This window comes from Montipora foliosa, chromosome 2, assembly GCF_036669935.1.
Source record: "Montipora foliosa isolate CH-2021 chromosome 2, ASM3666993v2, whole genome shotgun sequence".
Taxonomy (NCBI): Eukaryota; Metazoa; Cnidaria; class Anthozoa; order Scleractinia; family Acroporidae; genus Montipora; species Montipora foliosa.
Genome location: NC_090870.1, coordinates 19120186 through 19132536, shown reverse-complemented (window position 1 = coordinate 19132536; position 12351 = coordinate 19120186). Strand labels below are relative to the sequence as shown.

At 39.7% G+C, this 12351-nt stretch overlaps 1 protein-coding gene across 1 annotated transcript in view; it reads right to left on the bottom strand.

Moving 5' to 3' along the window:
• LOC137992617 (uncharacterized) overlaps nt 1-12351 on the bottom strand; it is a 47908-nt gene that overhangs the window by 15641 nt on the left and 19916 nt on the right. The window contains exons 12-22 of the mRNA XM_068838054.1: nt 11047-11087; nt 10591-10667; nt 10274-10346; nt 9274-9476; nt 8303-8790; nt 7136-7490; nt 3160-3580; nt 2966-3016; nt 2094-2180; nt 467-565; nt 302-355 (exon numbers count right to left, since the gene is read on the bottom strand). Of these exons, the coding sequence (XP_068694155.1) occupies nt 302-355; nt 467-565; nt 2094-2180; nt 2966-3016; nt 3160-3580; nt 7136-7490; nt 8303-8790; nt 9274-9476; nt 10274-10346; nt 10591-10667; nt 11047-11087 (1949 nt within the window). The remainder of the gene's footprint in view (nt 1-301; nt 356-466; nt 566-2093; nt 2181-2965; nt 3017-3159; nt 3581-7135; nt 7491-8302; nt 8791-9273; nt 9477-10273; nt 10347-10590; nt 10668-11046; nt 11088-12351) is intronic.

Genomic DNA, 12351 nt, shown 5'->3' with positions numbered 1-12351 from the left:
TGCATGTTTACTAAGCCTCACAAACTGCAGTTCGAGGTTTGGCGTTAGAAATTAGAGAGATTTAGCATAACGTATACTGAAACAGCAAACAGTAGGTTGTTGCTTGTTAGAGGAGCAAAAAATTCTAACTGCCCGTAATCTCCAGGCAATGAAATGTCGAAGACTGAACATGACTTTGGTGAAAGCCAAATGTATGTCATCAAAAACGCCAACCACAAAGGGACAGATAGGTGGTTACAATCCATTGACAGAACGATTTAGCATTGCAAATTTTAAGGTTCCTTACAATAAACACACTGACCTCCAATTTTCTCAGGAATGTTCTGGCCCTCACAAACTCCTGGTTTGCCATAAACTAAATTTACAGGAAGAAACGTTATAGAAATTTCGACCCATTTATAGTCGAGCATCGAGCTTAAAATAAAGCTACAAATAAAACGCAGAAACAGAGAAAGATGCAACTAACCACTCCTGCTTGAACAGCTTGGTGAGGTTCCAAAAAGCCAATAAATCCTTCCACAAGGTCTGGATATTCAGCTAAAACAACCTCAATTCGTTTGTACAACTAAACCAAAGAGAAGCGTAAGGCAGTCAGGTTTGACTAGAGTCGTTTGGAAACTTAAAATTGCCAACGTTTACCTCCACACACCAATGCATCCTGAAACGCACGTGATTAGGGAGCTTAAGCACTCGAGTTTTTGAGACGCGGACGGCATCCGGAAGAGAACATTTCGCGTGCCAGGACAGTGGTGTCTCCCAGATTACTATACTAATCATTTTAAATGGAGAAAAAAAACTTTGCAATGAAATGTGGTTGTGTGAAGACAAGTTCAAAGGAAAACAGCTTACTTCCGCTTGCCGTCCGCGTCAAGGGAGCTTATACAGAGCTTTAGCAAGGACAACGGCGACGGCAACGAGAACGTCACAAATTTGCTTACTTAGTGACTGTGCAAAAACAATAACTTTGCCCGCTCTGCACGTGCGTTTTTCATTTTTGTCAATTTCTTTGCCATCGCGTAAGCAAAACAACAACGTGAAATAGCCAAATTTGCAGTTTTATGAAGAACGTCAGCACTTGAGGATAAATTTGCATTTTCTCCCCTAAATCAGGCGTTACTCATATCGGTTTCATTGTTGAGGGACTGCCACACCACTGCCATGCCAAAAAGCTTGGAATAGTCGCGAGTGATTACAAGAACACGAATTTATGTTTTGAGATGACGTACTCGTTGCCGTTCCCGTCATCGTTGCTAAAGCTCCCTACATAGCACCGATCGAAACGAAATTGTAGTCCGGCATTGTAACACTTGTGTGCTGTCTGTCATAACGTTGTTAGACTGATAAAAGCGTTCATTGTCGACTTTGTTAAGAAAAGAGATTTGACTTTGGGAAACTTAGAATTGATGTCAGTAAGGACATAATTTTGTCAAGCATGTCACTACTCTTGTAAGGAACTGGATTGCTTTGTCTGCTCAGTGTCGGAATTACTACAGTAACTGTGTATTACTTACTGAGGGTTTGATTGGTAAGAGTAGGCGCGTTTTTAGCGGCAATCGCTCTACTTACCTGCCTGGCTCCACAAACCCTTATGGTTATTGAACATTATGTGAAGGTGGTACCCAATTTAGGCTTAATTCCGCCTTTTAAAGGTCCTTATTTTACGAGGGTAACACGTGACAATGAACTAGAGTTAATGACTAACTTGTGGCTCTCTGTGCGCACCTTTTAACCCCTCCATAAAACCTCAAATTTGGCTATTTCACGTTGTTGTTTTGCGCACGACAGCAAAGAAATGGACAAAAGTGAAAAACGCACGTGCGGGACTAATGCTCCCTATTGTCAATTCAGAATCTTACTACGAATTGCTGTCGCACCTGTCCTGCTCTCAGTTAATGGCTGGGTAGGATTTGACCTACGACCTCCATAACACCGGTCGGATGCTTTACCCATAAACTGAGTTCCCAAAGAGATAAATTATTGTAGTTTGATAACTAGAAGACCCAACTGGCTTTACGGAGGTCGTATGTTCGAATCATGCTCACGTGCGCATTACATCATTAACATCAGTGGTTGTTTGCCAAGCTTGTACACACCTCTACCGGAGAGCACTCTTCCTCAGAGGACATTGATAGTGTTCGCAAAAACTCCTCGTATGTCTCAGGATCACTGGAAAGTTGTTTCTATCAAAAAGATAAACAAACTTTGTAAATAGAGGAGCTGAACTTCCAAATGAAGGAAAAGAAACCATGCTTTTCGTGTAAAAAGTAATTAATCATATCGGTACAACTAAAGGTTGTTGTTGTTGTTGTTGTTGTTGTTGCATGACTCTGGCAGAAATCAAGGGTACATTTAACACAAACAAAATCAGTAAGGGACGAAAGACTCGTCAGATGTAAGAACTAGTTTTCCAAACGTAGAAGTATTTGCAAGACTCAAAAAAAGCCCATAGTACAGAAACACCACCAGTGGCCTGCATTTATCGGCAAAGCTGTGGCCTTGATCAGGGCCCGGTCGTTCAAAAGCCGATTAACGCTAATCCCAGATTAAAAATTAATCAAGGAGTTTATTTCTCTACTGCCAAATGCTGTTCAACGCCGATATTCGACCAAACTTTACACTTGAAGAAGTCAATCTTGAAAAACAAAAAATAAGCAAAACAAACTTTCACCAAAAAGTTGAAAACATGAACACATGTTTACGCTAATCCTGGATTAAGCCAATCGGCTTTCGAACAACCGGGCCCAGGGGTTTAACGCACAGTCTAGTAACATGAGGTACGACGCCCTATTTGTCAGGGTTCGGCGTAAGTACTCAGGGATCATTTATTCAGAGGTCGAGTAACAGTGTTTTCATACGCTGAAAGAAAACAAAATAGCTAATTCAAAACTATAAGGGGAACATTTTTATGGAAAGCTTTTTACTGCTAAATGAACTGAAAGAAAGCAAACCAGGCCTGGAGCCATACCTTCACTTTGGCTAGATAATCCTCAGCAAATGCTTGAGCTCGATTTCTGAACTAAGGCAAAGAAATAGCCCACACAATCTTTATTACTAAAACTGGGCAAGTGACGAATCGAATAATTATTGACCATTTGTTGCTCCGTTTTCTCTTCTCAAAAACACAGAAAATATTAAGAAAAACAATCCAGAGCTATTTACCTTTGGGTCAGGTTCTATGATATAATTCCCACCCCAGCCAGCTTGTGAATTTGACACCGCCTTGCGGGATGTCCCGCTGGAGTTTGCAGTGGAGCCTCCATTTTTTTCCCGTGATGACTTGTTTGGTTTTGAGGTTGGTTTGTTTGTTGAGCACTCTGATGCCGTCTTTTCCATTGATACCTCTTTTGAAACATTTTCTTTGTTAAGGAGAGAGACTTTGTAATCGGAAGTGGACATTGGATCGTCTGTTACAAAAGCCGCAGGGCCGTTCTCTGATTTGTCCTCGGAATGGATGAATGGTTCCTCATTCAAAGGTGAGGGATTTGGTTCAATATTGGCATCGTCCGGAGGCCTTGAATCGGATACACCCCTCATTGGTGACTGACTCTCAGTTGTAGCATCAACACTCTCTTGTCGATCACTGCAATACATAAATCATACAACGTTGAGAGATTTCCACCAGTTATTTCACGATTGCCTTGCGCCTGTGTTACAATGCAACATAAAACCCCCTTCGCCCGATATCAAGAAATCCGGAATGCAGCATATGTGTGACTTTGGAATTCGGATTCCATTGCGTGGAATCCGCAATCCATTGTATGGAATCCAGAATCTACAGATTTCGATGGAATCCAGGATCCATTTCGGCGGAACCCATGCGTTTGGAATCCGGAATCCACGACTCGGGATCCAGGATCCGGGATCCGGGATACGGAAAATGGAATCCGAAGAGCACTTGGATCCTTTACATAGGGCGAAACCTTCGCGTCCCTGTCCGTTTTTTCGCGCTTATAGTAATTGGAGGGGAAGGGATAGGGAAGTTGGACATCATTTGATAGAAAATTTGTAAGCTATTGGGTAAAAAGGCGTTGGCACTAGACTTAATTACAGGACAACCCTAAAAATTGGCAAACGCAGAGAGAGTGGTAGGAGTTTCAAGACGCAGGGAAACAAGTGTGCCAGATAATAAAGCGATTTGGCATCGCATTGACGGTAAACAGCAAACGTCAATTTTTAGGCCTGAATTTCAAAATTGGATCCAAGGTCAATTATGTAACATTAAGCAGTTTCTTTCTCGGCCGGATGTTTTATATGGAATTATTCGTCAATTAACCCCGCTATGTATAGCCCTCTATCATCTCGTAATGATTGCAAAATATTTCCTTTACATAAACGTTAACGCGAAAAATAACAAGAAATTTTCTTTTGTTCACTTTATACAATTAGTGCGGGATAAAAATTAAATTACAAAAATATAGAGCAGTTACTTCAGGCGAACAAAAACTTTTCGTTAAAAGATGGCATTAAGTTCACCTATAAGTTTGGTTGAGTATTCTGTCTCTGAAAATGAATGGTACGTAGATTTAAACGTGCTCTGTAAATGTAGTTTTGAATGTCTAATATAATATCATTGGTCTCGAGTTTGTAAATCACAAAATGTTGCACGTGGCCTAGCTTATTAGAAAAAACGACAGACTATAAACGTGTTTGACTTTGGCTTGTATCTTGCCGGTTGGCTACACATACACCGTACCAAGCAACTCACTCCTCAAGACAGAAGAGGAAAGATAGAATAAATGCAAAGCTAAATCTCTCTAATAGGGTCCTCAGAAAAAAAAGTTGTAGAACGATCTTCTTGAAACTTTCCCTGAATGTTCCCTACTAATTCCTGTTTCGAGAATACGATGAAAAAGATATGTCACCGAGCTTGATGCCTGTAATGATACTAATCACGGGCGTTATTTCATCAGCTCAGGGTACATTTTGCGGTAGCTAAACGAGAAGGTTTTTAAAGTAACACTTGAAAAAACACCTAAAAGTCTAGAGCACGCGGAATACTGTCTTATATAGTTTATGGAAAAATCACTCAAGTTAAAACGTTGTCGACTCAAAACTTTTGTCGAGTCGTTGTTTTCAAGATCATAATTTACATCCCTGGGCAAGAGGCTTTGTGTACGTTTTTAGCTATATCTGTTTTTCCTTCCGATAATTTTATTTTTATTTTTTGTTTTAAAGGGAATGATTTGTGCACCAAAATTATGCAACAAAAAATATAGGTCACCGTGCTTTTTTAAGAGTAAAACACCATCCTACTTGTCTATCTCGATTATCGTAGATCAAAACAACAAAATTCGCCATGTTCTCGGAATGCGCGCGCTTATTCGCTAAGAATTATGGGTCATACATACGTGTTTTGAGAATTGTTTCAGCGTGTATGATCGACTTACGCCATATTTACAATGTTCAAAATTTGATCCAATTTATAAATAGTGACACACCATATGCGCAATACAGGATGCGCCGTGCAATACTGAGGAATCACCTTAACTCCCAGAGGTCACTTACTGATTTCACTGGTCAATGAGGGGGCCCCCTTGGGCCTTAAAGGGTTAAGTATCGAAAACGTCGACGAGAGCGGAAACGCCAATAAAAACCATGGCTCTGCACGCCCCGCACGTGCATGTTCACACTTTGGTACATTTCCTGGCCGCTCTCGTCCTGACGTCGACTTGGAAGGTGAGTGTTATTTGGAAAAGACGAGAAGGACGTTCCTCTTTCACTTCAGTTACATGAAGCTGACTCTATACTAAGAAATTTTCTCGTCAATTTAATTTTATAAAGTACGCTATTAAGTTCCAAGATTTTTAAAGAACTTGAAGGTCAAGAAGGTTGAACCTGGACCATAAGCAACATCTGCATCCTTGATAACCACTAGACCATCGAAGCAAGCCGATAAGCAAATGTTACTATTCATAATATTTAAGGACGGTGCCTACTATTGTTATTGCGCATACGTTCTGCGCATCTCGAGATACTCGGATTTCCTATCGGCGGTGCTTATTAATACGGGGATATTGTTGCGCGGTTCAAAACTATGCGGAGAAAACAGAACTTAGCCAGTTCTCTTGGTATCCAAAAAGAAAATTGAGGGTAACCATGCATTTTGCAGAGATAATTCAGCTCCAATTTGGAAAAGAACGGCAAACATTGCTTTGTATTTTAAAGCAGTTAACAAATATTGTTGATTAATTATTTTCGAAAATGCGTGATTACCCCCAATTTTCTGTTTGGATTTCATATAACACTTGTCAAGACCTGCTTTTCCCGCATATTCAGTAAACCGCGCAAAAATACCTTTGAATTAGTAGGCACCGTCCTTAAATAAATACCCATCACCAAAATTGAAAGCTAACTGGTTTAAAATGGGTGTTAGACTTAAATAACTTGTAGATCAGCCCCATACGAAATACTTGAATACCGTGCATGGGAGAATATTACGCTGGTCACCTTCTAATCTATGTAAATCGTGTAATTGTCACGAGATGTTTAATGTCCTTCTCCTCTATCCCTTATAGCATTAACCGACTTGGAATAACCAAAGACGAGGTTATGTTTGGTCATGTGGAGGACGCGAGCGCTCCACGATACATGTTCAATTTTATCCTACACCGTTGGTTTATAGCCATTCTGTTCTGAGAAAGCTGGTAGCTTCTGAGCTGCTCCCAATTGAGTGGCTTCATAGCTCAGTTGGAAGAGCATTGCACCGGCATCGCAGATGTCATGGGTTCGAATCCTGCTGGATTCACCTGAATTTTTCAGGTGTCTGTAAGAGGAAATTGCTTCAATTGTCCATTTAAGTGCGAGGAGCGCTTCTCTCTTTCGTTTAAAGTTGGTATTCTTCCATGCTGGATGATTTAAAGTAATCAAGACGTGCATTCGAACAAAGCGAAGCTAAATAATTATTTTTAAATAACTTCCTCGTAACCGTCCTCGTCGTTCCTCACGTAAGCTCCCTCGCATTAACAATTAATGTAAGACGTAGGAAGGCTAATGGCGTTCTACCCAACAATGTGAAGAGATGTTTACTCTATTTCTTAGTTTTAACTGATGCATGGTCCTTGAAAGAAACGGTCCAGCATGTTTCAGCTCTGATTAACTCCACTTACTCTGTTTTATCAAGAGTGCATACACGTACCTATCAGCAGACGTCTTTGGGTAGCTGCGTGTAATTTGAATATTCTCTGCCGCTTCACGCACAACTTCAACTGGCTGTGGTGTGGTAACAGCTTTCCATGGGCTAGTTCTTGTTGCTATGGCAACCCAAGTGACTGTTGCCTGTTCTCCATTGCTTGGTAAAGCCACAGCACAAGCTGTGCCATTGAATTTAGGTGCAATGGGTCGGCCATATGCCACACCTTCTATTGCCTGTTTTACAACGAGAGCTTCACTTTTCTCTTGGCTCTCTCGTCGTTCCCTCTGTCGATTTTTGTAGTTTTTCAGCCAAAGTGGCTCCAGCGACTCAATTCTTCGCGGCCGCCAACTAACGAGCTCTGCATGGGAAGGAACAGATGTTTAAGAATCAAACATCTGCCGTTTTAATGAATAAGTGAATCAACCTAGGAATACTTACTGTCTTCGGTTGATATGGACAAAAAGGATAGAAATTCGTTTAAACTTACAAGTAAGTATAACTTTTCTTACAAAAATTATTTTGCACCGCCTTTGAAACTATGCCGAAGCATTTTATCCACAGCCAGTCTGCCGAGAAAAAGCACCTTTCTACTGCGATAAAGCTGCACGTACACAAAAGGCAACTTGTACTGAAAGAGATGTTATATGCTAACCCTGGTAAATGAAATAACTAATGGCATAATTGAAATGAGTCGAGTGCAATTTGGTGTGAAATCACACGTATTATTTCAAAATCGAACTCGTGCTCAATCGAACGAGCACGAGTTCGATTTGAAATCAAAAGTATGATTTCAGAGCAAAATTGCACGACACAAAGTTCAATTACCACTTTACTACACCGATTTAGAAATCACATATTAATAATTTATTATTTAATCGCTAAAATACAGGATTTTAGTCAGTTCCAATGTTTTATTAATCCAGTTGGGAACAAAACTTGGAAAACTCGCCACACAATGGTTTTCTTTGTCTTTAATTTTCCTGCAATTTGATTGGTTACCTCAAGCAAGCCTTGAAATCTGGTTGGTTGTTTTGTTTTAGTGTTCCTTTCTCATTGGCTGGGGAAATGGTGCGATTTAGAGCAAAAAATAAATCGCACTGGTGAGAGCCAATCAGATTGCAAGGTTCACTATTGATTTCTAAATGGATGTCAAAAAGAATGCTGGCTTACCAGATGAAACTTGTCTTCTTGAAGATAATTCCCAAAGCTCTTTATTTCTGCGATAGTACTTAATTATGTTCTCAGGTGCGCGAGCGGACAACAAATTCTTGCAACGTATTTGAAGCTGTTTAGGACTCTTAACAGGCAGCAGATGTTCCTGAATGAGTTGCCACTTCTTCCCCAGCTGTTTCATTCCCAAAGCCAGAAGATTATCCTCTGCTTCAGAGAATTTGACCCGGAGTCCATTCATCCGCTTGGGTGTGTCCCCAGTTCTTGGTAGCAGACTGTGGTGAGGGAGCAGCTCCACAAACCGGAACACGCTTTGGTTTGTAGCAATTAACTGCATGTTTGTGTCTGAGAGGGGAGGTAGCAATTCATCGTCTGACCGTCTGATTCGTCTCGAATTTTTCGTCGGAGTTTTTGGGTCCTTTTTAGGAGTGGTGCATTTTCGTGGACTGGGTGTTCGTCTTTTACGCTCAAAATTGCTTTCAACAACTCTAAAAGCGAGGGGCAAGTAGAAAAAAAAAAAAAGAAAAAAGAGCGTGTTAGATCCCTTAGAGCCGCTCTCTTTAAATGTCTTTTGCGCGTGATGGCGCCGTTCCAGTTAAACTACTAAACGTTGGTCGTGTAATCTTCGGTGTACGCAGATTCATATCTTAAGTATATGATTCTTAGATAGAAGGACGTGCCATAACCGTTTAGGTTGAACAGGAGATGACATACAACTTGCACACACGTACCGCAGTGTTGGTCTCCGATGTGAGATGACAAAGATGAATGGAAACAGACAAAAAATTGTTTTGGCTTTTTTAGGTATGATTTTGTTCCTGAAACGTTCATTGCGCTTTTTGACTGCATAGACGTGTTCCTTTAATTGAACGCACCCATCAGCTGGCTCTAGTTGGGATAACAAGCCTGTTAAAGGAGAGACAAGCTGTTGAAGTACCAAGTTAAACAATTCAATAATATTAATGGCTTACTCGACAGCTCGTTCAAGTCCTGGAAAGCTAAATGCTGAGGCATGTACCATGCCATCCCCCAGTCCCCTGATAAGCTCGGCATTAGATGCTCGCTCCTGGAACCCTTTCAGCTCAATGACATAACGATGTGTCAGATCTGCTTCTTTGCTTAAGCTGTCATCTTCTCGTGCCATCAAATATATCTGAGTCAAAAGCTGTGTGTGCTATAAGAAAGAATGAACGGTTTTGATGTCATTAAAACAAAATCAGACAAAGGACAATACCAAATAAGAACATTTTAAAAAGACTACATAAATAAACAAATATACTAAAAAAAAACCAGGTACAAGTTGGGTAGTAAAGGATCTGGAATTATAAATTTGACCTGCGTAAATTGTAAAATGAAAGGGGTACAACCTGAAACGTTTCTCCTCAATCGTCAGGTTCAACTTTTTCAGGGATTTCTTTTTCTCAGATTCCTTAAAGCACAACTCTTTTTGCCGGATACGAGATAAAGCACCCAGTTTATAATACCCGCCAAGTTGTTTGCTTTTCCAACACTTTTTCCCTCCTTTTTCTGTTCAACCCAATCATACTTGTGCATTGTGACATTAGTACATTAAGCCGGTAAAAGGGAAATGGAAATACCAAACTTTAGAGCGATTAATTTTTTAATCAAGTTTCGGAAGAAACCGTAGATGCAGTTCTGATTGCTGTGATTCGTGAATGATGCGATCAAAATTTGATAAAACTTTCAATCAATATGAGATGAAGAGTGACTAGCCAGTTCCTTTCATAAGCATTGAGCAAGTCATATGTAACAGTAAAATTAATATAAATGCTCATTCTGTTCATCCTGCTACAGGGTGCAGAATGTGGCACGCTTTTCCCTTCATCCTTAAAACGAAATTGGTTTCAAAATAACACAATACTCTACACCGTTCCTTTTTCATAGCTGCAGTCTCCAAACAGTGTGCCCTTAGATCATTGAAAGAGTTCTTGATTAAATATAGAGATCTACCTGCTGCAGTTGCTCATTTAATGTCTCCAACTGTTCACTGCTGAAAAGCCTTATATTTTCCTCACTTCCAGTCCTGTCAAAAAGCATCCAGATGATTAATTTAAGGATTCAAATGACAGGACTTCAGCTGAAATGAAGTCTTAGGCAAAAATCTTAAGAGTCTCTCATGCAAGCGAGTTTTAATACGAGTCATATATAAAGCAACGTGGAACCAAAAAGATTGGTTTCTCCCAAAAAACACAAATTCACGAACATGAAAAGGCTCAACGGTGTTGAAAACCAACATAATGAACTCAAAATGAGCTGTGCATTCAAACCTGCTATTTAGCATATCCAGGTAGCTTAATTCTTCTCCATCATCATCCAAAAAGAATGTGTCGTCATTATTATCATACTGCACATAAAGAAAAGAAACGAATTTACAGCGTTACCAGTCACACGCAACCCTCAACGACTTTTTTTTTCACTCTTTGAAACTTAATTTTGGTGGACGTCAATCAAGTGTTACCATGACGAATTCGACTGCCACCAAGAGAACAGGACTATTGTCATGGAAACAATAGAGAGAGTGAGAGTGACGTCCACCCAAATTTAATTTCAGAAAATGAGAAAAAGTCTTTGAGGGGCGCATGACTGATAACTTAGCCAGAATTCAAAACTATTGATCAAACAAACCTCAGCACTTAGCAAACACTGCCTTTTGAGAGAATTTGTATTACAGTAACTAATAACTGTATTCTGGATAATTACTTGCACCAGTCCAACAAACTCACATCTTTAAGTAACTCATCAAGCAATTCATTCACTTCCTTCTCTGCAACAGAAGAGCATTAGACTTAACATTAGTTAACAATGAAGACTTAGACTTAACATTATACATTATACTTAACATTAGTAACAATGAAACTGCACTGGTTTTATAAACTCTAGAATATTTAATATTCTATACGACCTAATCCACTGGGTCAATGCTTAAATGATGACCTTGCCTAATGAAAAAGTCTTACTACACTCCAATGTTCATTTTTGGACACTGTTTAAAAAGAGGAGAGGATGTAAATTACTTGACAGAAAGACAGGCACAAGTCGTTTATCACAGCTGGGTGGGTAAGTGTCAGTTACTGCCCTTCTCGTCTTAAATTTGCTGCCTATCAGGCTTTTTATTGCTTTTTTTTAAAACTAAGCGTCTATGAAATGACCAGCAGCTGATCAAGATTTTAAAGGGACACTGTGTGTTAGATATCAAAATCATGCATGCATCCACTTACGTCCATTTCTGGAAATAAGCGAGGTTTCTAAAACACTACTGACTGGAAGTTTTAAGCCAGTATTTCAAATACCGCTGATATACAATATTAATGTTAAAGAGCACATTTTAAGGACAGTGCCTACTAATTTAAAGGTATTTTTGCGCTGTTTGCTGAATATGCAGGAAACGTAGATCTTGACTAGTGTTACTGAAAATAGATCCAAAAAAAAATCCAAAAAGAAAATTGGGAGCAGCCACATATTTTTCGAGGATAATTAATCAACAATATTTGTAAAAGGCTTTAAAATACAAAGTAATGTACATGGTGTTCTTATCCAAATTGAAGCTTAATTATCTCTGAAAATGCATGGTTACCCCCAATTTTCTTCTTGGTTACCACAAGCACTTGCTAAGTTCTGCTTTCTCCGCATAGTTTTGAACTGGCAAAAATATCCCTGTATTAATAAGCACCACCCATACGAAATCCAAGTATCTCAAGATGCGCAGAACGTATGCGCAATAACAGTGGTAGGCACCACTCTTAAAAGCGCATATAAGCCATATTTAAATCTGGGCACTCATTTTAAAATGGTCAACATTCAATACATTATAACAAGTACCCATAGATGAAGTAAAAAAACATACAGCATTCGTTAGATTGCATGGTTGGACAGGCCGTAATTGGAGTGCCTTTAAATCCCCTCCCCCCCGGTAAGGATGCCAGAGAACTTCATGCACTACTCTTAACAAGTAGTGTGTATGGTACTTTAAAGTTAACTTCTTCTTTTCTTTGGATTTCAAAACTATGTTAACTGAACAATAAGTGACC